This window comes from Pelobates fuscus, chromosome 1 (assembly GCF_036172605.1).
Source record: "Pelobates fuscus isolate aPelFus1 chromosome 1, aPelFus1.pri, whole genome shotgun sequence".
NCBI classification, from domain to species: Eukaryota; Metazoa; Chordata; class Amphibia; order Anura; family Pelobatidae; genus Pelobates; species Pelobates fuscus.
Window position 1 is genome coordinate 169,774,657 of NC_086317.1, and position 27,803 is coordinate 169,802,459.

The following is a 27,803-nucleotide window of genomic DNA, read 5'->3' on the forward strand; positions in this document are numbered from 1 at the left end:
AATATATACTATTCTAAGACATAGTTTATTATGACTGGGGCACTTAAGAGATGGCACTTAAGAGGCAACAAGCACAGCCACATAACACTTCACTTCCCTAAAATTCTCAAGTAGTGTCAGCATAGTTTCTTGCAGTTATCATTCATTACGATAATGACCCTGTTCATCTCCTGTGTACAGGTTACTCAAGGACTGCTTGAAAGACTCCCAGTTCAGTATTCGCTATCAATACCTACTGGCTGCTCTTCTTTGCTGCTGCGGGAAAGGACTACGAGAGGAGTTTGACCGGCAGTGCTGGCTAGTAAATACCTTGGCTAAACTGGCTAAAAAGGTCAGAGAAAGTGCTCCATCATCCAGACCGGTAAGCACTGGGAAACTTTTAGTTGTGTGATAGGAATGTCATGGTCAGTAATTATCTGTATCCTGTCTGCTCTCAGTAATTGTAATCCTCGACCGGGTCTTGAAAAAAATGTAATCCTGCAAACGTCAATATTATTTGTAACCGTGCAATTTTATGACTATGGTTTGTTAGTTCATCTATATTTTAATAGTATTATAAGGTTTGCAGTTACAGAAATATCAATTTGGAAGTGTCACGATTACTAATTGACCCAACACACAAAACTATATTAACACAAACAACGTATACCAGACCTTACAATGGCCGGACATAACGTAAAAGAGAATGGTCAAAATAACAAGCCAAGGTCGGTGATACAGAATTAGACAATACGAATAAACTAGACAATGGTCAGGATACCAGAAGTACGGAAAGTCAAAAACCAGAAATACAATACCAAAAACGCACTCTCTGACAACCAACAAGTGGAAACCACAACAGGGCACTGAGAAAAGGCATTCCAGGGTTTAAATATTCCTCTCAGTGCTGTGATTGGTTATTACATGGCCCTTGACCCCAAAAATGTGTGTGTGCGGCGATATCGCAAGGTCTTACGCACACCGGCGCCATCTTTAATGTGGGCAATACGCCCTTTACATTGAGAACGGGACCGCAGTGGCCGGCATCCCTTTGAACACTGCACCACCTGGGACCCGTCTTCATTGATCTCCGCCGCGATCCAGGTAAGTAATTTTTTCCCTTTTTGTCGCGACCGCCCTGCTCATGTGCGGTTGCGCCGATCAGGGACTTACTTTTATTAGAAGTATCCTGGTGGCCACACTGATCAGGCACGGCCGCATCAATCATAGCCCCTTGTGCCGTGACAGGAAGTCTTTTACCCGGAAGTATACTTTGAGATGTTTTTTTTCTCATTCTCATTCCATGCAACTTTTATCTCTTTGGACAAATATGCATTTCAAATACAAAGAAAATGAATACATGTTTATACCGATAACATTAATGCCACCTTGGTAAAGGCACTCAAGGTTATTTACTAAAGTGAACTTTGTTAGGAATTCAAGGTAAATTAAAAATTTATTTCAAATTTAAGTACAAGGAAGTTGAACTAGAATCATAACTGACTGCAAATTTTTCCAGTTTGGCTATTTTGGAATTTAATTCCATTTGAATTCTTGACAGTTCTCACTCTAGTGTGTACCTATTATGTGTGTATTATATTTTATGATTACAGTGCACTGTAAGCACAGCATTCTCAGCCTCTCAGTTTCTTCCAAATTTATAAATATAAGTTTTCAGAACTGGGCACCAAATTTTAGATAAACTGGCAAAGTTAATCTGCAAAGCACCGTCAGTATCTCTCATTTCCTACTACAAATCCCTATTCCCCTAAGAGATATGCTGGCACTTCTTATTTGTCAAACAATTTCTTCAAGTTTAAGCTGTTCTTGAAATGTTTTAATCGGATCTTTTACTTGCTTTGTGTACATTATTTTCCTTTCAAATTACAAGCATTTGAATGTGCTTTTTACTTTGAATGTATGATTTTGTGTTTCTTGATATCACTCTTTAAATTCTACATATTAACATCATAGATGTCTCTGTGTGTATATATAGATCTCTCTCTCTGTCTGTGAGTTTATTTCTTTCTGAGTCAGAAAACACAAAATTTACTTTTTAATATAGTGCTATGCTGTAATTGCGTGCTAGGAGGATAGTCAGATGAAAAACAGTAGAAAATAGGCCAAATACAAAGACATATGTTTTTCATCACTGCTACTTTTTTCTTCATTTTGAGTATATAGTATTGTTCTTGAAATTCTGTGGCAGTGAATGTCATGTTTTTTGAATTTTGCATATTTGCTCACAGAATTTAGATTTTGTAACATGGGTGAGCAATTGTTTCATAGTTTGTTTCTGTTTAGGATATACTCCGGAATGGGCTTGAAGATGTTAAGCAGTTCTTTAATGTGAATGGCTCCTGCCGACTTCCACTGAGCCCCAGCCTTCTTGTGAATGGGATTATTCCACAGGTAAATTATTTATCTTTGCTATTTAATTTTGTTATATTTTGATTCTTTCAGATCACCTAAAATAGATGTTCTAGATTTTTTCTAGATTTGTGTTTATACTTCATAAGGGAAAAGGGCAGCTTAGTCCAGCATTCATTCTTGGTTGGATGAAATATTGTGGGTGGGGGGGGGAGGGAGGAGGGAGGAGGAGGGGGCAATTGCTGGGAGTCCTGGCTTTTGTTACACATCCTCTTAAATACAAACATAAATGAGGATGGCGCCCCAAGACTCTAGGCAACATAACCTCAACTCTGCTCTTTAGTATTTATGTTGCTTCAAGTCTAATTTATTTTACAGGCAGGGTGGGTGGCTGGCCAGCTGGGGGGAGAATGGAATTGGCAAGTGAGCAGTATTTTTCATCATCTTCCAGCACTGCTCCATCGCATTTATTGACAGAAATAGACACTCACTAACTGGACACACACTGACAGACACACATTGACTGACTATGTATGTCTGTCAGTGAATGTGTGTATTAAATTAGTGGGTGTGTGTCTAAACCGTGAATGTGCGTGTCAGTATGTGTGTCTGTCAGTGGGTGTCAAATCAGTGAGAGTGTGTATTTATCCGTTTCCTCCTCTGTGTGTAATGTATGTGGGTCTATTTCCTCTATGTGTGTAAGTGTGTGTGTGTCAATTTCCTATGTGTGTGTGTGTATCTGTGTCCTGTGTGTACCTATTATGTGTGTATTATATTTTCATTTTGCAACTTTTATACTCCAGATTAATAGTTCATACACTCCTCCTTACATACACGATATTCACATTATGCCATATTCTTTACTACCTTTAATCATGTTTGTTCTCCAATGTGGGATTAACTTACATATCCGTGTCTACACATTTCATTTGTAATTTAAATAAATAGAAATTACTTTCTTGAGGTAGGGGTGCATATGAATATTTGTCTTTCACACCTGCAGGGGTAATTCTTCCTAAAAGGTTGAGAAACACTTGCTTAGTGTATCCCTTTAAGATTATGTTTCATCTAGCCTAACTCTAATTCTCAAATACTTAAATAGGTTACTGCTCTAGAATTTGTGTTTTGAGTGGGTTGAAAAATAAAGATGCTGATATTTTGTTATTTTTGCACAGCAGAATGCTTAGCATGCATAGTGAATGCATGTGTATGACAGAGCTCAATTGTTACATTGCTTTGTATGTCTACAAGAGTAACACAATTAATATTTACTCTACTTTCTCTCGTATATTTGTCTAAAATACATTGGAGAAAGTAGGTAATAGATTTTTCTTTTCACATCCTTAGGACTGCTCACACTTCAACTCGAATGCTGTGCCACTGAAACTAACTTTCCAGAATGTGGATCCGTTGGGGGAGAATATTCGCATTATATTTAAGGTACCTGCTTGCCATATGCAAGAATTGTTTTTATAAGTGTTAACAGTGCACATGATGATCCATTCTCACACATCATGTTAAAGTAGCAGTGCCACTTTCGGGATCTTTGTAATCGGCATCTTTTACACATTATGTGAGATAATGCCCATTCTCATCAGACGTTTCGATTTAACCGCTTAAGGACACATGACATGTGTGACATGTCATGATTCCCTTTTATTCCAGAAGTTTGGTCCTTAAGGGGTTAAACAAGATAGGAAATGGTGGCAGAAACTCCCTCTTTTTGCCAGCGATTTTAAATTACTTGAGATAAAATAGTCCCTTTATTTCTGTAAAATTACGCTATAGAAAAAAAGTTTTTTTTTTTTATATAAAAAGTCTAATTTTATGTAAAGGTGACAGAGCTGCTTTAATGCAAGGGCATTTTCAAAACATGGATCTCTGCAACTCTGACACACAGTCATATGTTCCTAATAAAGACCATTGTCTCATTTAATAGGCTTTCCAAATGATTCAATACTGTTAGAAAACTTTCCAAATGATTTACCTACAAACTTTCCCTTAGACTTAAATGGGGATTTCTGTAGATAAATCATTCAGAAAGTTTTCTCAATCATTCTCGAATCATTTGGACTTATTTTTATTAATTAAGGGCTGAAATATACATATTTATGATGTCAAAAATGTAATGAGCAAAAACTAGTAAACTAGGCGCAAATTGTGTTTTTATCTACATGATATGCAGTTTAATGGATCACTCATGGATCACTAATTTTCCTGACCCTATATAACCCTTAGGGTCCTCCCCCACAATCAGGGCCCCTCCAGTTACTTACCTTAATCCAGCGCCAGTGACCTCTCCTCCCCCTCCGACGTTGGCTCCCGAGTTGAGTGGAATGTGCATGTGCGGCAAGAGTTGTACGCACATTCAAACGGTACATACGAAAGCATTTCAGGTGATTCTACCCTATTGAAAGTTTAAGATGGATTGCCCTATCAACTGAAATTTCCCTTTTAATTATTTTTCATGTGGTTTGCGAGTCACATGCTGGATTTTTCCATGCTGGGATATTTACCCAGCTCACCAGGAAGGATAGCTGACTTAGAGATTGTTTTCCAGTTCAGCTATTTTGACCTTCAATTTGACATTTTTGTATTGAATTCTCACTTTTGTGAATAACAATACCATATTATGTTTGTCTGGCGTGTTTTACTTTAGTTTCTATTGCTATTATTTTTAAATTCTTTAGTCTTACATACAGCAAAAATTGTTAGAATATACAAATTTCCTAAGCCACATTTATTTAATACATTGAGCAAGAAACCAGTAAGAGAAACAGTCTGGATACAACGATAGGTTTGCTCACACAATGGTGAATAGTTTCATCTAGTTCACCATTGTTCACCATTCAATAGTTCACCATTGTGTGTGCAAATCACCCTATCGTTGTATCCAATTGTCTGTATGTGTTTTTAGTGACATGACACGTGGGTGTTTATTTTTTTTTTTTAGCTGCACTGGGTTTTATATTAAACAGTTTATTGGATTTTTAGGGCCACTTTCTTACTTTTCTATTTTTCAAGAGCTTTTATTGTTTTTTTTCCCCTTCTCTCTTCCATTGGTCTATATTACATAAGGAATCAAATCAAAGGATGTATTTTTTTTTTTTTTAAGGGACATTATAGTCACCAAAACACATTTAACTTAAAGGGACACTATAGTCACTAGCACAACTACAGCTTATTAAATTTGTTCTGGTGAGTAGAATCATTACCTTCAGGCTTTTTGCTGTAAACACTGTCTTTTCAGAGAAAATGCAGTGTTTACATTACAGCCTAGTGATAACTTCACTGACCACTCCTCAGATGGCTTTTAGAGATCCTTCCTGGGTCATGGCTGCCTAAAATGCATCCAAACATTCAGTATCTCCTCCCTCTGCATGCAGACACTGAACTTTCCTCATAGAGATTAATTGATCCAATTCACCTCTATGAGGAGATGCTGATTGGCCAGGGCTGTGTTTGAATCATGCTGGCTCTGCCCCTGATCTGCCTCCTTGTCAGTCTCAGCCAATCCTATGGAGAAGCACTGTGATTGGATCAGGCTACCACTTCTGCTGATGTCAGCACACTGCTTGTTTTTTTGAGGCAAACAGCATGCAGAGTTACAGCTTTTGGCTTGAATACAGTAAAATGTTGCTATATTTATGGAGGCATGAGGGGCCCGGGGGGGTTAGATGGTAGTTTTAACACTATGGGGTCAGGAATACATGTTTGTGTTCCTGACCCTATAGTAATCCTTTAATGAAGCAGTTTTAGTGTACATATCATGCTCCTGCAGTCTCACTGCTCAATTCTCTTCCTTTTAGATGTTAAGTCATTTTTGCTTCTTTTTCTGTAGCTCTAGCCTCACCTCCCCTGGCTGTGACTGACACAGCCTGCATACATTTTTTTTAATCTAACTTCACTCAGATGTTTTTTTTTTTTGTAAATCTTTTTATTGAGAATTTTTCATGTTGTGAAAAGCAGTTAATTGGTAAACAGTGTGAAACTCGCAGGTTTCTTTCACTCAGATGTTAACTGAATTTAGAAGTTGTATCTCCTGCCCTTTACATTGAACTTTAATCACAGACAGGAAGCTCCTGCAAGGTCTAGAAGGCTATTAACAGTGCAGGATATTAGAAATTCTAAATTGTTAATACAAATTGTAGCGTTGTAAAAAACATATTTAATGTAACTGTGCAAAAAAGCTACATTCTGCTCTGACACAATGACTAATCAGGTTCCATCAATTCTTACATGCGATCAAAAATAATTACACGTTAGTTTGTTACATACTATTTCATAGCTCATTTTCTGTCTTTGTGAACTGGTTTTATCTTTTGTGCTCAAGGTTATAAATGTCACAGTTTTGTTTTCGTTTCATAGTGCACAATACAAAACTGTCTTCAGCATTGAAGATTTCCAGTAAATGCAAAGTTTGTGTTGTTACTATAAACAGAGGGATTGGTGACTGCTATTTAACGTAAACTCCGTGCAGGGTTAACTCAGGCAGCTTGCTAGGATCCAGGGGTTAGAGGCCCCAGAACCATGCTTTTGTTTGGCATCATTCACCATCCCTATGTGAAGGATGGAGCAGGAATCCCCAAACTGGTAAACTGGCCATGACCCTGTTGAATCTTAAAGGGACACTCCAGGCACCCAGACCACTTCTGCCCATTGGACTCCCATCACCCTTAACCCTGCAAGTGTAATTATTGCAGTTTTTATAAACTGCAATAATTACCCTGCACGGTTAAGTCATGTTCTAAGAACACGGAAGTCCCTCTAGTGGCTGTCTGATAGACTTCCATGTTCTTAGAACATGAAAAGTGTTTTAAGCGACGCTGGACGTCCTCACGCTATGCATGAGGACCTCCAGCGTCGCCGGAATCCCCATAGGAAAACATTGAATAATGCTTTACTATGGGTAGGTCTAATGCATGCGCATTAGGTCTCCCCGCCGGCTGATGTCAGCGAGGGAGCAGTGTGGATGTGGGGTGGTAGGGAGGGGGGCACTGCAGGGTCCTGCAGTGCCAGGAAAACGGATATGTTTTGCTGGCACTGGAGAGTCCCTTTAATCTTTCTTTGAGTAAGCTGCTTGGACATTTTGCGAGACATTAATTTATAGGAAAGATTGTTTTTGTTTTTGTATATTTTTACTTTGTTCAAGAAGTGTAAACACATTTTTCTATAATTAATAAACATACAGTTTGACATGACAGTATGTTCTGTATTCTTCACCCAAGTATAAAACTATATATTTAAAAGACCACACTAATGAGTTTTGTAGAGTGGTCTGATGACTGCCATTTGGTATGACCTTTCTAAGGCCTACAGTGTTACTCAGTGCTTGACTAACAGGCAATCTGGACTGCAGTTGCCGCCTTTATTTCAAGAAAGGATTGCACTGCCTGCTATGTTAGGTGATTGTATTTCTGTCTTGGATGGGAGTGGTGTTTGGTGAAGTTTTAAGATCAGTGTGGGGTACTAGAGTCTACAGAATTTGACTCTGCCCTTTAACTCCGTAGCCACCATCTTCTGACCTGTGGCATCTTTCTGCTTATCCTCATGTAATTAACTCCCTAAAGGTAGTCTCCATTACAGTATAGTTACTCATACAGTACCATGATCTTTTTGTGATATAGAGATATCCATACAATACTCAAATATTGGTACAATACAGAAATACCTATACAATACACAGAACTGTGTACAATACAGTGATATCCATGCAATAAACTGAACCAGGTACAATACAGAGATACCCATACAGGAGATACAATTAACTATCCCAAACAACCAGGGATTCTGCAATTGATACACAGAGCTGCCGGACAGAGATACCAACATACAATGTCTCTGTATAATGTTAAAGGGACACTACAGTGACCAGAACCACTACAGCTTAATGCAGTTCTGGTGTGTATAGCCTGTCCCTGTAGGATTTTAAATGTAAACACTACATTTTCAGAGTGACTGGTATGTTTATAGGAATTGCTTAAAGTATGCTATGCCTACTGTCTGTATAAAATGAGATGTAATTGTAAGACTATTGCAATTGTATGATATTGGTATTTGAAAATTAATCAAAACCAAACAAAGTAAAAAAATAAATAAAAAAAATAAGATGACTTTGGTGAACTATAGGCAGTTGAACCTACACCATGAAAAGTGCAATAATAGTTATTGAACTATTAGTGACAGGCAGCACTGTGTTGTTGGAAATGTCTGCCATTTTCACTCCCCTTGTGCTTTCTGGGATTCTGTAGCTATATATATTAAAAAGACACCAATTTTTATTTTTATTTACTTTTTCAAATGTTTTTTTAGCTTACCCATTCCCCATAAGTGAATTGAACAAGTGCTTATGAATTAAAAATTTGTGCCTGTTTGTAAATAAGACAAATTCAAAGAATGTATTCATGAAACCAGACCTCGTGTGAATTCCCACCGGAAATGAAAATAGAGAATCAAAGAGTGGGGACATTTGTGCAATTAAGTCTCTTCAGATTCATGTTTCGTGACTGAACAATGTAACCCCTTAGATGTAGATATTCAAATAGCAAAATAGAATGCTAAAGCTGGATTGTAAAGTATTCACCGTGTAATGGGGAGGTATTGGAATCCTGTTGAACTGCTCTGTCATGGTGACCAACAATGCTTACTATTTTGACAATCCCTATACGTTCAAATGAAAAGAAGTATAGACTAGTATGCAATAAGACAGAAATACGCTGCACATGTACATAAGCACCAAATACAAATGTGGCTTGCCATCAACTTTAGCAGAAACCATGTAAGACCATCCTGTCATGGGTGCAAGTTTTTACATACAACACACACTTTCTCTCTCTTTCTCTCTCTGTCTCTCATATCAAAAAATAAAGTACAGGCAGTTAAAGGTGATTATGATATGCAGAAACTCATGTTAATATTATGTATTTTGACTTCTACCTTTTCATTAAATATGTGTCTGTGAGGTCTAAAAAATAAAGTGAATCTAGATATCCACTGTATTCAGCCATGTCACTGGAAACAAGAACCTCCATCTTGGCCCTCTGTCAACCATTGTTATTAGCTATGCCCGTTGCCATTATCTGTCAGCATAGAGGGAGGAAGAGATCTCTCCTTTTAATGTAATGTCTGCCTTGGTTGAGCTGGATTATAACGTAATCTTGATCATCTATAATATACATGTAAATGAAAAATTTGATGGTGAAAAAAAAAAATGAACAGGTATCCAAGCTAGTTGTAACAAGGTTGATTTATGGAACTGCTAGTTTTACACATAAAGCTCTTCAGCAAGTTGAAGTGCTTTAGGGGTCTGGAGTGTCCCTTAGAATCTTTTGATGCCATCCAGCCAACTTTTCAACTAACTTGCTGCATCGCTTCACCATTTATGTTAAGAAACCATGTATATTCTCTGCCACTCTTAACATGTGTCTCCATTTTGCTTCATACAGTGTGGAGATGACCTAAGACAGGACATGCTAACCCTGCAGATGATTCGCATCATGAACAAGATCTGGGTGCAGGAAGGATTAGACATGCGGATGGTGATCTTTCGCTGCTTTTCCACAGGACATGAGCGGGGTAAGTGCAAACTATTTAATCATTGCTTTAAATTTCCTTGTCACTCCCACAAACGTCAACTTGTCTTTGAATCAGAGCACCGAGTGTGACTACTTGTCCACATCTCAAAACATTTCAATTAGCCAGAGAGCTGAAATGACTGGTGGGTTTTCTACTTGGTGGGCTTTTCTGTAAATTTTAGGTGACTTCATGATAATTATGTAACTATAGATGTGGATTTAGAAGAATACCAGTATTTCAGTGCATAAACTGCTATCTAAACTCCTACCATTACCATTTTTGTAATTTAATGACCATATACTCTCTGATTTTGATTGCTGTGTTGCTCCAGAGCACATTAATACACTCTAACCTTTCTGAGTCCTTAGAAAAGAGGGATAGGAGGATTTGAGTCCCATAGACAGACTCTCTCACTTAAAGAGATGAATACATGAGAGGTCTGTGTGTCAGTGCACTTTCACCAACTGAGAACTCCTTCGTTTTGTATCGAGCTTTGATCTAATAGGTTTTAGTTTAAAAGGTAATGAATTACAAAAAAAAGCATAGTTCATATTTTTTTAGATCAAAAGGGATGCGATCAGGTGTAATATTAAATAATCCCATTATAATTGGTAATGCTATAGATGTGATTGTGCATTAAGGCAACTAACTACCTTTAGAGTGGTATATGTGTCTGGAGTTTGGAAGGACAAGGGGTGAGTAAATAAATGTGAGCATCTTTTTTTTTTTTTTTTTTTTTTTAAGCTTGGTGACAAACGTCTAATGTAATGACATGGTATAGTGCCAAAGTAAGGCAGGTACATATTTTTAATTTCAGTGATTATCAGGTTTTAGTGTTTTTTATTTCAAAGGCAAAAGTACAAAAGAAGTGGACTTGAGGACCCACCACACACAGAAACAGGGTTTAAGCCAGGTGTTTTGGGTAGTTGATCGAATACAGAGTGGAACAACACTGGGTACAGTGTGGTGGACAATTACCCAAGCTCTGTGTGGAAGGGTAAAGGGCAATATATGAGTTACTATGAGCAAACTTATAGTGGGGAAGGTAGCAGTTTGTCATATGGGTTCCTAAATGTCTGTCATGTGAACAGACTTAGGGAGGCAAGCCACAGAGAGGAGTAATAGACTCTGCACAACTGAGTTTGTCATGAGCATCAACAGACATTTTAGCCTGTGAAATGGTTTAGTGCATATAAACTTAGCTAGACTATCACATTATTTTTAGGGTAAATGCACAAATAAATATGAGATTTATACAAGGTCAGCTCAGCCTTTCACCTTTCCGAGATTGATAAAATACATGCCATTAAGTTGGGTGCTGATCCCTAGACCTAGGAAGTTATCGAAGACCTGTGACAAGCTAAATATACCTTTTCGGTTACTAATTCTTTGATATTAATTGTATTTTGCAGGGATGGTGGAAATGATTCCTACAGCTGAGACACTAAGGAAAATCCAAGTTGAACATGGAGTCACCGGCTCATTTAAAGATCGTCCCTTGGCAGACTGGCTTAAAAAGCACAACCCTACAGAGGAGGAGTATGAAAAGGTGAGGGTGGTAATCTATTTCACTGAATATGGCATCTTCATTTAGTAATTCATATTCATTTTTAGTTAATCGATGTGGTTTCCCAGTGGGCAAAGTACTTATTTTGTTATTTTTACCAAGTAGGATTTGTTACCATGATGTACGTTGAAAATATTATTTATATTAACATCAGAGAGATATTTATTTAGTGTGAAATGTAAAGAAATACACCTTTCAGAAGGAGAAATCAATTTAGGAGTAGAATACAGAATTACAATATCGTATAATGGAATTCTAGTTCAGGAATAGTTAAAAGGTTTTCAGAACTACAATTCAGATGATGCTTTGTCACCTTAAGGTATTGTAATCCTGCATATCCTCTTGCTTTTGACCGTGCCTGGTCAGGGGAGCGCTGTGAAGTTGAGACGGGCTCCCTAGACTACAGCATGAAGTTGTGGTGGGTTAGAGCACTGATTCTTTTATTGTCAGTCCTCTATCAGCATAAAGCAGGTTTCACAGGAATGGTGTGTATGTTACAAGCATAAACTTTGATCTAAAGCGGTGAAGGGGCTTAATAATAGGTTACATGTGATGTGGTATAGTATACAGTCTAATGCACATTATTTCTTTAAACAGGCAGTGGAAAACTTCATCTATTCATGTGCTGGGTGTTGTGTTGCAACATATGTGCTTGGCATCTGTGATCGGCACAATGACAATATCATGCTTAAGACCAGCGGACACATGTTTCACATTGACTTTGGACGCTTTCTTGGTCATGCACAGATGTTTGGGAATATAAAACGGTAAGAAAATCTTTGACAACAAATTGACCTGTTGTGTGATTTTAGTACAATATTAGTCAATTAAAAAAATATATACTAGTATTACCTACCTGAGTGGAGGTGTCTATTTTGTTACATTGTTAAAATAACGCACTTTAAAAGATTACATTTTTCATATATTGTTATGGTACTTTTTGAAAGTAAACCAAAATGTTCAAATGTCTATCTGTTCCTGTCCAAATCAATACAATTAAATTGCGTATATACGCTGAAGTAATTAAGTCTGACACACAAGGTTCAGGTTAAAATAACTTCGAGAAAGTTTATTGGCAAGTGCAGTAAAAGCGGGCGCGCAGGCCCTTTTAAGAGGCATTTTGCGTCATCATTGATTATTAGAATATCAGCAAATAAACATCATCAATTGGATTAATTATTAAGTGTCGGGGTTAGTGTCTTACCTATTGGTTCGAAAAATTAAGAGGTTAGTCCCGTGCCCACCCATCAGAGGTGGGATTATTCTAGACACGGGTGGGGATAAGGGGGTCTTGAGCGTCATTTTACACGGTCAATGATATCAGGCTTCATGTCCAGGTGCAAGGTCTCTTATCAATAGAACATTTCATTACTACTGTGTTCTCGTGGCCTTCAAACTACATTATCTTACAAGTTCTAAGGAGTAGCCAGCAAGGTTTAAGGAGTAGCCAGCACCTCCTGGTGCTTGTCCTTGCAGGAAACACAGTCTTTGTCTACTATACTAATTGGGTTGAGAAGTTCAGTCACGTAAGGTAGTTTTAAAATGAACAAGTTAAGTCATGAGGACAAAATGGAGGAAGAAGTCACAGTATAAAGTTAAAATGGAGTTAGTACAATAATTCAATACAAGTACAATAATAATTTTTAATAATTCCACATCAGTCCCCCCTATGAAATGTTAGATTCTAAGAGATAAAACTTTATTATGTTAGTATCAGAAGACGTGTTAACCCAAAGGCACAGAAACCCCGTGGCCGCTAGCTAGGTGTTAATGCAAAGTGCAAGTCTGTCCCTAGAGCTGACCCTAATAGGCTAACTCATCCGTCAGTATGGCTCTCGAACACTTCACACCCATGGGTGTCCCATGGCAGCTAACCCACCACTTCTCCGCACGGGGCCTTTACCATTCACTGACAGATGCTGTCCCTAAGCTAGTCCCTTCCTAGAATTCCTGCACTTTATCAACAAAAGGGATTGTTTGCAGCGGCAGACAGGGTGAGTTGACGTCTTGGAAATCTTGGCCATCAACTTCGAGATGGGTGAAAGTGGGTGCCGCTTGGTCAACAGTCTTCATGAGGGATTTTCTCAGACACGGGAGGATACAACAAAAGAGAAGAGCAAAAATAAAAAGGAAAATTAGTATAGCCATACCAATCTGCATTAAAGCCTTTTGCCATCCTGTCATCCAACCAAACCATCTTTCCCAGGGATCTTTTATCCCAGAATTCCTTTTTAACTCTTCAGACAGGTCATTTAATTTTTCTATGGCTAATGTAACTTTACCATTAGGGCCTGTGTTTTCTGGGATGTAGGTACAACATGTCATGGTGTCGGGCAAAATTTTACAAACCCCTCCTTTTTCGGCTAAGATCATATCTAGGGCCATTCTATTCTGGAAGGCCATTTGGGATGTGGCCTGCAACTGTTCGGCCAACCCCTGGAGGGCGTCTCTAGTGTAATTAACAAAACGCTGTTGGTTATAATAAATGTAATTTATCCAATTTAAATTCTTGTTTGCGGTAACTATGGTAAAAATTGATTCAAATCCTGCAGCAACTTCATCCCTTGCTTTAAACTCATTGGGCACCCCCCTAGGCACTCCAATGGCATCAATATACACATGAGGATCAAAACTTCCTTTCACTGGGGCGTCACGCTTAACCTTAATGTGTTTGGACCCATGGGTGACGAGGTGTGTGTCAGAGATGATATGTATAGGCATAATAGCTTTAGCCAGAGTACACTCCCCCCACCACTGTTTGTCCATTCTAGATCTTAGCTGTAAATCCCCACACAACCAGTAAATATCCCCTAATGACCTGGTGTGAAACTGCAACAAGTCCATAGAGACATTTCTGTAGGTAGCACAATACCCCTTAGAGAAGTTACCCAAGAATTTACCTATTCCATCGTAATTAGCATAACAAGTGTAGTTACCTTTATACACAGTAATACCATCTGGGGGTTTGACATCCTGGGTTAGGAGAGGATACTCTTTTGTCCATGCAATACATATGGACCTGTTAAAATTATGGTGATAGGCAAAAAGGCTTAAAACACATTCTTCTATATCTACTGGCAGGATTAAAGGCACAGTACCCAGGTGAGGCCGGGCACCGCCACACACATAACATGCAGTTCTATTATGCTTATTAGCATTATATTTCATCCATTCTAACCATAGATTTACATCATTAAAACCTGTTTCAGCGGCCATGGTATCTTCAAAGGTGGGGTTAGCAATGGCCATCATGTCTTGAAAGGTCTGGATATGAGGTTTTAATGGGTTAGGGACCATATGGGTGGCCCCTTGCCACTCAGAAGAGTTGCACATATCTTTGAGGTAGAAATGCCCTAATTTTTGGTAGGAACCCTTTTTCCAATACATTCCCATCACATACTGGTCTGCATCTGTTGGGCTTTAATGCTCAATGATAAGGATTAATTTCATTGGTGTACTCCCCCCAGGCTTTCTTAAAGTCATTCTCTGGAGAAGAGATCTACCATGATCATCTACTTTAGCTACGGCACTTTTTGGTTTGTAACCCCAGGCAGGCCCGGCATTCCATCCCGCCGCCCCCCAATGGTCACAATTGTGCCCCCATTGCTTGTCAACTACACAAACATATGGGTCTTTCGAATGAGGGATATCTCTATAGATGCTCTGGATTTGTGGTGTGGGAAATGGGCATTCTACAATATCACAGTAATCAAAGGTATAAGTAGCCACCTGGGTGCACGATGAATTATACCAGAAGGTGTATCCACTAATATCTTTGGTAATGGCTACTTGCTGGGCCTTTATAAGGCTAATTAGGGAGAAGGTGTACCAGAGATACATGTTTGTGCGGTATTCGCTTCCTCTGGGGCAGGAGATTTCTTGCAGTGGGAAGCGTGGATCCAATTTGGCCTACCGGCCAGTTTGACGGAGGTTGCGGTAATCAGAAGAACTTGGAATGGACCATCAAATCTTGGTTCCAGGGTATTTTTCCGCACAAACTTCTTGACCAGGACCCAATCTCCGGGAAGCAGGTTATGGGAACCTGTATCCAATTCGGGATCTGGAATTGAAGAGAAAACTTGGGCATGTATTTTGTTTAAAGCACTTGCAAGTTCAGTTACATAATCTACTAAAACATCTGATTGGAGCTGCAACTGTTGCGGATAATAACAACCTAGTCTGGGTGCTGTCCCAAATAGAACTTCATATGGGGACAGTGAATGCTTCCCTCTAGGTGTGTGCCTAACGCTAAACAAAGCTATTGGCAGGCTTTCTGGCCAGGGCATCTTTGTTTCTTGTGACATTTTTAACATTCTGGTTTTTAGAGTGCCATTCATACGCTCCACTTTACCACTACTTTGTGGGTGGTAAGGGGTGTGGAAGGCTAGAGTCACCCCTAGAGCAGTCCAAATTTCTTTAGTCACTGTTGCTGTAAAGGCTGGGCCTTGGTCACTTTCAATGACTTCTGGAAGTCCGAACCTACATACTATCTCGGTAAGTAGGCGTCTTGCGGTTGTTTTTGCAGTGATATTGGCCACTGGGTATGCCTCTGGCCATCCTGAGAACATGTCCACTATGACTAGTGCATATTCATGGGGCCCACTCTTGGGCATTTGGATGTGGTCAATTTGAATTCGCTGGAAGGGGTACATGGGCTTTGCCAGGTGTTTTGCAGGCACCTTGACTGGTCTTCCTGGATTGCATTATGCACAAATGACACAGGCTTTACAGAAGTTGCTGATCAATGTTGTGATTCCAGGTGCTTCATAATACTTCTGTATGAGGGCGGCCATCAGTTCTTTTGACAGGTGTGCAGGCCCGTGTGCCCATTGGACCACTGCTGGGTATAAATTTCTGGGAAGACAAAATTTGAAGTTGTTGTAATATATTCCGTCCTTTTGGACAGCTCCTTTCTTTTTCCATTTCTGGATTTCCTCAGGAGTGACTGCAGCTTGCTGTTCTCGCAAAATTCGTAAATCAGTAGGAAGAGTTTGCAGAGCAAAAATAGGAACTTCTTCTTCTTCTTGTCCGGACACTTCTTCGTCCACTTCCTGCAGATCCCTGGCCGCTAGCTTAGCAGCCTGATCAGCCAAATGGTTGCCCTTTGCTTCATCTGTATCCAATTTCCCATGGGCCTTGACTTTCAAAACGGCCACTTCTTTGGGGAGTAGGAGGGCATCCATTAGCTCCTTGATTGCAGTGCTGTGTTTGACTGGTGTACCGGCGGTGGTAAGGAATCCTCTTGTCTTCCAAATTAGGCCGAAGTCATGTGCCACACCCAGAGCATATCTTGAATCTGTATAGACGTTGGCACGTTTTCCTTCGGAAATTTTGCATGCTGAAGTCAGAGCCTGTAATTCAGCTTCTTGCGCAGACATTGCTGGCGGTAAGGATGATGATTTGATAACTTCATCTGTTGTGGTTACGGCATATCCTGTATGGTATCTTCCTTCTTCATCAGCATATCTTGAACCGTCCACAAACAGGGTAAAATCCGGATCTGGTAATGGATTCTCATGCACATTTGGTAAGTGCACTGTTTCCATTTTCATCTGTTCGAAACAGTCATGAGGTGTTTCTGGGTCATATTCATTCTTTATGACCAGATCTTGAAATTCCTTTTCCAGGAAATGGCGTGGCCATGCTTCTAGAAGGTCAGTTGTTGGGTATTTGGCAATACCATTTTCCTGTAGCTGTTCTTCATTCATGGTGGCCCATAGTTTTGCCATGGGCCCAAGATCATTCCATGACCTTGTCTTCAACTTGGTAACAGGAATATGTGGGATAGCGGTATCCCAATGACGGTAAAGGTAGTTAAGTTGTTGAGGTAGCTGGACCAAGACCATGCTATTGCCTTCAAAGTCACAATAGAAGTCTTGTGCAGTGAGCTTTACATTGGTCCAGTGGTAAAGCTCATCTTCATAGCAAGATTCAGGAGTAATGTTCGGCTTGTACCACATGGTGCAGAAGGCGTAATCCGGGCCTTCACAAAGAGGTGTCTCATCTTCATAAAATGACAAATGTGGATGCATAGTTACATAGTTAGATAGCTGAAAAGAGACTTGCGTCCATCAAGTTCAGCCTTCCTCACACCTGTTTTTTGCTGTTGATCCAAAAGAAAAATGACATGACTTTCTTGATACATCCACAGAGCAGGTAGATGTAGGTTTCATCTGTGATAAATCCATAATAGATACCCCCCTCAGGGAGTGGAAGAAGAGTGGACGGATTAAGCACTTGACATCTTTGGATGGAAATGTTGTCAGGCAAAAGAAGATGACACTGTAGGCGCAGGTGTCTGGCTGGAGACACGTGCTTGAGCTGGATTTGGTTGATAATAGCAGAAATGTCATGAGGGGCCAAAACAACCAGAGGGTGGCCAAGGACCAGGTCTGAGGTTCTGTCTATGAGTTCTCTCGCAGCAAAAACAGCCCTGAGACAGGAAGGAGTCCCTCTGGCCACAATGTCCAGTTGACATGAGAAATATCCAATAGGCCTCTGGCGGCCTCTTAAGTCATTAGTTTGGGTGAGAACTCCTGTTGCATGGCCTTGTCTTTCAGAGACAAATAATTTGAAAGGTTTGGAGTAGTCAGGTAGGCCCAAGGCAGGAGCAGAAGCAATGGCACGTTTGAGAGCATTGAAATTGTCCAGAGCTTCATTGGTCAGACAGAATGGGTCAGACTTAAGAGCATCATAGAGAGGTTGCATAAGCAGAGAGGCTTCTGGGATCCATGCTCTGCAGTAGGAAATGAGGCCTAGGAAGGCATGAAGAGACTTTGAAGTCCTTGGAGGCGGAATGTCCAGCACAGCTCTCACCCGGTCCCGAGTAAGATGTCTGGTACCTTGAGATAGGCAATGTCCAAGGAAAATTACTGAAGGTTGGCAGAATTGTAGCTTGATGAGCGAAGCTTTGCATCCTTGTTCTGCCAAATAGCAAAGGAGACTAATTGAGCAATTTTCAGTAGTGGGTATATCATCTCCACAGAGTAACAAATCATCCACATACTGGAGCAGAACAACTTCTGGGTGCTCGGCTTGCCATGGATCAAGGATGGTACCCATGGCCTTTGCAAATTGACTTGGAGAATTTTGTGCCCCTTGGGGCATGACAGTCCAGGTATACTGTTGCATCTCATGAGTGAAAGCAAACAGGTATTGACAGGAAGGGTCCAGTGGGACACTGAAAAAGGCATTGGCCAGGTCAATGACTGTGAAGAATTTTGCAGATGGTGGGACTCCAGAGAGCAGAGTATGGGGATTTGGTACAAGAGGGGTATCCAGGACGGTAGCTTCATTGACAGCACGGAGATCCTGGACCATCCTGTACTTCTCTGGCTCACCCTTTGGAGTTTTCTTTTTCACAGGAAATAATGGGGTGTTGCATTCAGATTTACATTTTACCAGGGCACCCTTCTCTAAGAGTGCCTTGATGTGGATAGAAATGGCAGCAGACTGTGCTGGTTTTAAGGGATATTGTGGTTTTCTTGGTAGCTTAGCTCCTGGAATGAGCTTTACCACCACAGGGGGAACATTTAAGTGTCTGATACAGATAGAGGTGTAAACATTTCTACCTGCCCATCCGGGGTAAAGGTGATGGATGCTTGCAGGCGTGAGAGAACATCAGCACCTAACAGGTTAATCGGGCATGTGGAGTGTAAGGAAACCAAGTTTAGACAAACCGCGTTCGGTAGTTTCCTCCCGAAAGGTCAGAGTCTAAGGTAGTGCGAGCTTGCTTCGATAGTTACAGGAACCGAAATCCATACGGAATAAAACAGCTGCATAAGATAATTCCCTTGTTACAGCATACGAATTCCAAATAACAGTCAGAGTCCAGGTTCAGGATACAAGTAGAACTAACGTTTATTCACACACATGGCTTTTTATGCAGGTCCCCATGCAAGGGGACATCCCACAGGGAGGAGTAACATTTATCCAATCCCGAACAGTAAAAATATAAAACACACCCAATACAAACAGGCAGTTCCCTCCCCTAGTCCTGGAGATAATCAGGTCTGATATAGTAACAACCTAATTATCTCCAGGCTGAAAATTCACTATTTTCCCCAATTTCTGGAACACCCCTTTATACCTGGGGTATCCCCACAAATACTATATCCCCTGATAGCCCCGATCCGGGTGACCAACATATCCAAATTTCACCCGGATCGGTTCAGGGGTTCGCAAAAAGTATGGAAGTCCTGTGTGACCGGTTCACTGTGGGCGGACTGCCCAAAATAGTTCCAGAGGTTCGTGTGGTTTTGCCGGTCACTTCAGAAAAAGGGAAAAAATGCATAAAAGTACCGAATGAATTCCCCTGGCTCCTAGCAGCGATTGTTCCCCTCATTCGGGTGCATATTTGTACCGAATAGCGCTCTCCTAGCTAATCGGTATCACTAGTTCCAGCGTTCGTATGATTGAGACCGGTGTTTGGGAAGTCGAGTGTCCGATTTTAGTTCCAGACACTCGACGACCAAGTCCCGCTGCCTTTGTTTGGCGAAAAAAAGATGGCCGCGGTTTTCTCTGCCACGTGGCGTTCGGCAGTACGAACGCTGACCGCACACATAGAGGGTGAAAGTGATGCCGGCTTTGAAGTTAAGTGAGCCAGGGGTGGTCTCTGTTCGGCAGTCCCATCTGCCGAATGAAAAATACATAAAAAACAAGAACTTATGCAACAAAAGACCGAATAATATAGTCATTTCTTCACATGGAGGATACTACAAAGCGAGCGAGCAGGCTAGAACCAACTCGTAGTGGAGTTGTTAGAGGGCTATGTCTCGGCTGGCCATCCACTCCAACACAAGAGACATCGATATTTGACAGAAAAGATGGGTCTGGCAGGTCTTGTTCTCGCAGAACACTACGGGCTGCACCTGTGTCAACAAGGAATGTGGTAGGGTGGCCTTCAATGGGCAAAGTCACTGTGGCAAGTGGCCCCCCTTTATCCCCTGTAGACACTGCCATTACAGGGGTTACAGACACAGGCTTGCCAGCTTCCTAATCATCTGGTTCTTCAACAATTGGAACCTTTTTCTCGGTCTTGGGGCCTGGGGCAGGCTTGGAGAACTTTTTGGGTGCCCCTGGTTCCCTTTTAGGTTCCGGACAGTCACTTCTGTAGTGTCCCTGAGCCCCACAATTAAAACAAATTACATCCTCTAACTTGACTCCCTTGGTGCCAGAGGTGATGGGGGTAGCGCGGGCCACCATGAGGGGAGCTGGATTGGGTCTTCTTGGGGTCTGAACAGATTCCAAACCTCTAGCAACTAAAAGCAGGGTATCCAGGGGAACAACCTTATATTCAGGGCGTGCAGCAATGATTCCCTTACGTATAGAGTCTTTAACACCTTGGACAAACGCACCTGACAGCATTTGTGAATGAATTTTGTCAGTAAGATCAAATCCTAAATCTGTAAACATTTGATACAGTCTTGCATGGAACCTTTCCACTGATTCTCCTTTATCTTGAATAACATCAGTAAGGCCAGCAGCCTGATCTGCAAGTTTGTCTTTAGCCCATTCTCTTAATTGGGTGCAAAAGGTTACCCCGGAGGGGTAATCAACATCACTGGAAAGCAGATCTGTACTGAGGTGACGGGCCATGCTCGGCCAGTATGCATCCCCGGCTTTAATAGCACAAATGCTCAGCAAATCACGCCATGCGGCGGAATAGGTCTTTTGAATTTGAACTATCCCTCGGTAAAAAGGCATAGGCTGTTTTTCTGGGTCAGGGAGCGATTTCATTAATGCGCTAGCTTGAGTGGGGTTAAAGGCAACATATTTAGGAGGGGTCCGTTCTCCCCGACCCTTGTGTCCAAAGGGATCATCGATAGAACGATGAGTTGAGGCTCCTGCAGCGGCTCCTGCAGCCTCCGACGAGTCCTGGGATAAACTATCCTCTTCTCTCTCATCTAATTCTATGATCTGAGCTTTCTTTCGTGCAGGGCCCAAGTAAGGTGACAGGACCGGAGGATGAGCGGGGGTCCCAGATGCGGGGGTGGCTAGCGAGTCATAACCGGGGGATAGGTAGTCACCGGGAATTACCGGCATCAGGGCTGTACTGGGGGCCGCCATATTGGTGGCCGGAAAAGGTACTGTATTAGGGTAAAGGGAAGAAGTGGCGGCCATGTTGGATGTGGGCACATCCGGAGCAGACTGTGCCGGACTGGGCATGACCGGAACCTGGGGAGTGGCTTGGGGAAGGGGTAGTGGATATCCGGGATAGGGCAGGGCCATGGGATACGGGAAGGGGTAGGGCCAGGCTGGGGAGGGGAAGGAGGTGGGGTATTGGACTGGGGTGGAGATGGGAGGGGACGGAGAGGATTTGGTAGGGGTGGGTGTAGAGGGAGGAGCCGGGGCGAGGGTGGAAGAGGTGGTTAGCTGGGCGGATGAGGAGGGGAGGGGGATCATGAACGGAGAGGGAGCGTAGGGAAGGAATGGCAGATGAAATGTTAGGGGAAGGTACAGTAGGTAGCGTAGGGATGGATGAGGATGATGGGAATGTTAGAGACGGGGAAGGGGAAAAGAAAGATCCGTCAGAATTCAGGACCGGGCAGACAGCGGAGGTGATGGGAAGGGTATTGGGAGGATTGGGAGTGGGGAACATAGTCAGCTGACTATCACTTATGGCTGACTGAACCTTGGGGATAGATATCCCCTGGGCGCCATTTTGGGGCGCTGGCTGAGGGTAAACCCCAGTAACACAATTATTATGATACACAAACAATTTCACACCTTTGTGATTTATTTCTTCCTCAACCCAACCTTCTAGCTGAATAGCCTTCGCTACTCTGTACCATGCTTCAGCAGTCTTTAATAAACCATTATCTGTAAGCTTGCCTTTCATTTCTGCCAGTAACTTACGCCAACTTTCTGGTTGCAATCTTCCACCCGTTGGTACAGTAATTTTACATACTTTTGCAATCTTTACAACACCTTTAACCATCTCCTCACCCTCTCTGTTTTCTACCAAATCACATGCTAACCAGCCCTTACTGGGCTTACCTAAATCCTGCCCCATAATCCCTCTACCCCTATACCAGCGTCCTAGATATAGAGAGAGAGAGAGAAAACTGAACAAGAACGTCTACAATGCTCGACTGCCACCTGAGAACCGTGGGACTTTCTCAGGTGCGTCTTCCCAAAACGTAGACTAGTCACTGAATCCGCCTACCCGGGGTGGTAGACACGGATTGGAGCGAGGTGAGAAGTGTGTGACCAATCACTTCTCTTTTAAGAGGAATGGGAGTGGATAGTATATTAATATAGGAAGTACAGAAAAGATGAAAGGCAAGGAAAATCCTTAGAGACAGACACAGGAGTTCATGAGACTCCTATTAAACAAACAAGACAACAATACAGTCGAAATACAGTGCATGCATTACAGTTCGAATGAAATCAACAATAATCCCTTTCCTTCTACATGTGCTTACTCCAAAGTCACCTCCCTCAAACTCGTAGTGTCCCTATACTCTTTATAAGTCCCACTACCACGTGATACGGAAAACAAGCAATGCCTACTTGAATCCCTCCAGGAAACGAAGTCCCCTGCCACAAGACTAAGTCCCTTACCACAATTAAAATGATCAGGGAGCCCCCAACTCAACTAGAGCCGGAGGTTTCGGGTCAGGAAGCCCCCAACTCAACTAGAGCCGGAGGTTTCGGTCAGGGAGCCCCCAACTCAACTAGAGCCGGAGGTTTCGGTCAGGGAGCCCCCAACTCAACTAGAGCCGGAGGTTCCGGGTCAGGAAGCCCCCAACTCAACTAGAGCCGGAGGTTCCGGGTCAGGAAGCCCCCAACTCAACTAGAGCCGGAGGTTTCGGTCAGGGAGCCCCCAACTCAACTAGAGCCGGAGGTTCCGGGTCAGGAAGCCCCCAACTCAACTAGAGCCGGAGGTTTCCAAAGCGCACAGTGAAGCTAGCTAGGCTATCAAAGTGACACGAAGAAGGATCACAGGAAATTATGAGTCTACACAAAATCCACAGTTCCAACACCCCTCTTTTTCCTTACAGCCCCAGCCACGAGGCTCCTAAAAGAGTTAAACAGGAAAAGATGACCCCCAGGAACACATCCACAGGTCAACCCCCCTTTTTCCCTACAACCACAGCACCGTGGTTCCTAAAAGGGGTAAACAGGCAACAGAAGACCCAGGCAAATCCCCTCAGGTCCCCCCCCCCTTTATCTCAAAATGGGGAAACAGGCAAACAATTCAGACACACCCAGGCAACAGATAGACTAAAATGCAGGTAAACAAGTGAGTAACGAGGCACCGGGCAAGATATTACCTGTCTTTGATGTCCTCCCGGGAAGCAGTCACAGACACGTGGACGGGTCAATCAAAGGGGCCGGAACATACCGGTGGCTCTGCAGAAGTCTCTACCGTGTACCTGGAGGTGATCAATCTCCTTTCCTTCCCCCCGGATTCCTCCGTCCACCCTTGTCTTCCTTAGGACGGCTCACCGGCCGGACATAGCCCGATGCCCCACGTTGGGCGCCAAGATTGTTATGGTACTTTTTGAAAGTAAACCAAAATGTTCAAATGTCTATCTGTTCCTGTCCAAATCAATACAATTAAATTGCGTATATACGCTGAAGTAATTAAGTCTGACACACAAGGTTCAGGTTAAAATAACTTCGAGAAAGTTTATTGGCAAGTGCAGTAAAAGCGGGCGCGCAGGCCCTTTTAAGAGGCATTTTGCGTCATCATTGATTATTAGAATATCAGCAAATAAACATCATCAATTGGATTAATTATTAAGTGTCGGGGTTAGTGTCTTACCTATTGGTTCGAAAAATTAAGAGGTTAGTCCCGTGCCCACCCATCAGAGGTGGGATTATTCTAGACACGGGTGGGGATAAGGGGGTCTTGAGCGTCATTTTACACGGTCAATGATATCAGGCTTCATGTCCAGGTGCAAGGTCTCTTATGAATAGAACATTTCATTACTACTGTGTTCTCGTGGCCTTCAAACTACATTATCTTACAAGTTCTAAGGAGTAGCCAGCAAGGTTTAAGGAGTAGCCAGCACCTCCTGGTGCTTGTCCTTGCAGGAAACACAGTCTTTGTCTACTATACTAATTGGGTTGAGAAGTTCAGTCACGTAAGGTAGTTTTAAAATGAACAAGTTAAGTCATGAGGACAAAATGGAGGAAGAAGTCACAGTATAAAGTTAAAATGGAGTTAGTACAATAATTCAATACAAGTACAATAATAATTTTTAATAATTCCACATCAATATCATGGTTCATCGTCATGTGATTATGTTCACCAAAGGTTAAGCATTGGGTTATTCTAATTATATATAATCTAGTGCTGAGATGTCATGCTTTGACCTGTTGGTCAGATCCTTTTTATGTAATGGAAAAGGAGCATTCTTCAGACAGGTTGTGTCTTTATAAAACAGACTTGTTATTGCAAGCAGTGGCGGAATAGGTGGCAGAAATGAATTACCATATAATAGAATGCCTCAAAATGTTGGGCATAATTCGTTAACATCATTAACATATATCACTTGCAGGATTATTCACTAAATGCCACATTTTGGTCATTTGAAAACTGAATAGCAAGATACAGGCTACAACAGCTGATCTGGAAAAAAATGTTTACATTTTTTTTATATTTGTTTCAAACTACAAGTTTGAACAATATATCAGTGACATTATATAAGTGTTGTCACAGTATACAATAAAACAGAACGTGATAAGCCAACAGTAGGGTATGGGTTTAGCTCTGCATATTGTGGGTTGAGTTTTTGTGTTTATGGTCGTGGCACGTTAGACTAATCTAGGTACCTCTGTAGTGACCCTGTCGTCTGAATGTTGGGCTAATCGGACTAGTGTGAGATGTACGTGAGGTGTATAGATACACCGCCAGTTGCAGTTCTCCGTGTGTGCTTCAGGTGGTGGCTGCTGCATAGGAGCCTTGTCTGGGCTGTCGCGGTATGAAAGCTTTCACCCTCTCCGGGTTCCATCTGTGCGGTGGTCGGTTGGTGCTTCAAATATTTGTTAGTTGCAGTGTTTCCTGAGAGAGTCCCAGTGTTGGCAGTAGGCTCTGCGCCCCTTGCTAGTCGAATATCTTGTGCTTGTCTTCCCCCTTGAAAACTGTTAGGAGCGTGTTAAGCTCCAGCGGTATGGTATGCCGTGTTTCGTGAGGAGAGATGTGAATGGCTTGAGGGACCGCCACCAGGCTAGTGTGCTGCCTGAGAAGTCTGCGAGGAATGAGAGCGGGTTTCTGCTTTTTAGTCTTCCGACCCATGCTGGTTTACCCTATCTTAATTTGCAGCTGTTTGTGTGGGTTTGTGTTGCCCAAAATGGTATTTAATGGTGTGAAATCACTGGAGCTCCGATGCCATGCGACTGTTTAGCTCTGTGGTTAGGCCCAAGCTTGACTATTTTAACCTCCATTTTGTCATTCCGATTTCAATTTTACAAATATATATATATATTTTTTTTTTATTAACACCATTAAATAGAATGTAATACACTTTTATAGACTTGTGTCAAGTAACCAATGTAATATGTTTTATTTGTTAACCTAAATATATATATTATTTTAGTTGTATAAATGTTTACTCCCCTGCTTACTTCAATAACATGTCTACATGTACCTTTTCCTTCTGTAGTGACCGCGCTCCCTTCGTCTTCACATCAGATATGGCCTATGTTATTAATGGAGGAGACAAGACGTCCAGCCGTTTCCATGATTTTGTGGATTTGTGTTGCCAAGCATACAACCTTATCCGCAAGCACACTCACCTCTTCCTTAATCTGCTTGGGCTGGTGAGTGAGTCATAGAACTTGAGTTGGGCAGAAAGGCTTGTTTATCTCTACAGTTTTTGTAATGAAAATATTTTTTTTTACTAATCTTGTAAGCATTGTAACGTGTAAACATTTGTCAGAATGGCTGCTAATTTGAAATCTCCCCCATGTTTTTATTTAAGGCCACTTAGAGTTAAAATATGGCACAATTACTTAAAAAAGATGGCTTTTACAAATTTACATAGTTATATAGTGTCAGCAGGAAAAGTACACAGGTAAAGATATTAAATGCACACATTATTTTCACTTAATTGAGATAAGAGGGGTATTTGATATAATTATATGCAAAAACCTACATAAAACACTGTATTTAGATCTCTAGAAAATGCTAGAGCTAAATATGACATGGCCCTTAACACATGTATATTATATCATATCAGTAACATTAAAAAATAAAAGTAATCAGGACAGATGGACTACATGTGTGGTTCACATCTGCACAGTGGCCTACTGTCTTAAAATTTGTTAAGTAGGATAGATTAAAAAATTATGTTTCTTGATTCCAATAATTCTTATGACGTATGCTGATATGACCGTATTAGTACTGTTCTTCTATGTTTGTCTTTTTTTTTTTAGATGCTTTCATGTGGCATTCCAGAACTGTCAGAGTTGCAGGATCTTAAATACGTATATGATGCACTGCGTCCTCAAGATTCAGAGTCTGATGCCACCACTTATTTCACAAGGTAATCATAGCAGTCTGTGGAAATTCCTTCTAAATGATCAATAAAAAAATACATATATAATATGATGTCATAAACAGTATCCTAATCTTATTCATATGTTTTGGGATATTTTAGCTACAGGTTAACTAACCTGCCATAATAGACCTTCTCATTATTTTCCTTCCTACAGACTCATAGAGTCCAGTCTTGGTTCCGTGGCCACCAAATTGAACTTTTTCATCCACAATCTAGCCCAGCTCAAGTTCAGCAGCTCAGATGAGCGTTTTGCTCTTTCTTTTGCTCCAAAGACATACACAATAAAGACAGATGGGAAGATCTGTGATGTCTTCTTGACCAGATACAAGAAAATATTTACTCCCAACAAAGGATATGTGAGTAATTATTATTATTTTTTTTTGTCTACAGTAGAGTTTCTTCAATTACTGCCTCATACTTGTTTGGTTGAGGTCTCTAGGATCTTTTCACATAAGTAAAGGTGTAGTCATGAAATAAGTAGATACGCTTGAAAAAAAACTAATAATTGTGAGAAAACATGGCGTATTTTGAGTACTTTAGGTCACTCATAGAAAATATACATACACACCAGTTTCGAGTATACCGTAATTAACCAATCATTATCAGAATAGAATGTTCTGTGCTGAAATTGGTTGTACATCTTGGCACACAAGACCATCTAGAATCAATGATACCTTCAACAGAAGACTCATCTGTGCTGCTGTGGAATGTTCTCCACCTTTCTAAATGTATATTTAAGACTGAGTATACTTAACTATACATCTCTATAATTATAACTTTAATATTTATATGTATAGTAT

The 27,803-nt window shown here is 41.3% G+C and overlaps 1 protein-coding gene across 1 annotated transcript in view; it reads left to right on the forward strand.

Annotated features, from left to right (window-relative positions):
• PIK3C2B (phosphatidylinositol-4-phosphate 3-kinase catalytic subunit type 2 beta) overlaps window positions 1-27,803 on the forward strand; it is a 156,019-nt gene that overhangs the window by 101,455 nt on the left and 26,761 nt on the right. The window contains exons 19-27 of the mRNA XM_063452303.1: window positions 181-361; window positions 2,284-2,391; window positions 3,697-3,789; window positions 9,795-9,924; window positions 11,337-11,473; window positions 12,089-12,258; window positions 26,107-26,263; window positions 26,879-26,988; window positions 27,158-27,359. Coding sequence (XP_063308373.1) covers window positions 181-361; window positions 2,284-2,391; window positions 3,697-3,789; window positions 9,795-9,924; window positions 11,337-11,473; window positions 12,089-12,258; window positions 26,107-26,263; window positions 26,879-26,988; window positions 27,158-27,359 — 1,288 coding nt within the window. The remainder of the gene's footprint in view (window positions 1-180; window positions 362-2,283; window positions 2,392-3,696; window positions 3,790-9,794; window positions 9,925-11,336; window positions 11,474-12,088; window positions 12,259-26,106; window positions 26,264-26,878; window positions 26,989-27,157; window positions 27,360-27,803) is intronic.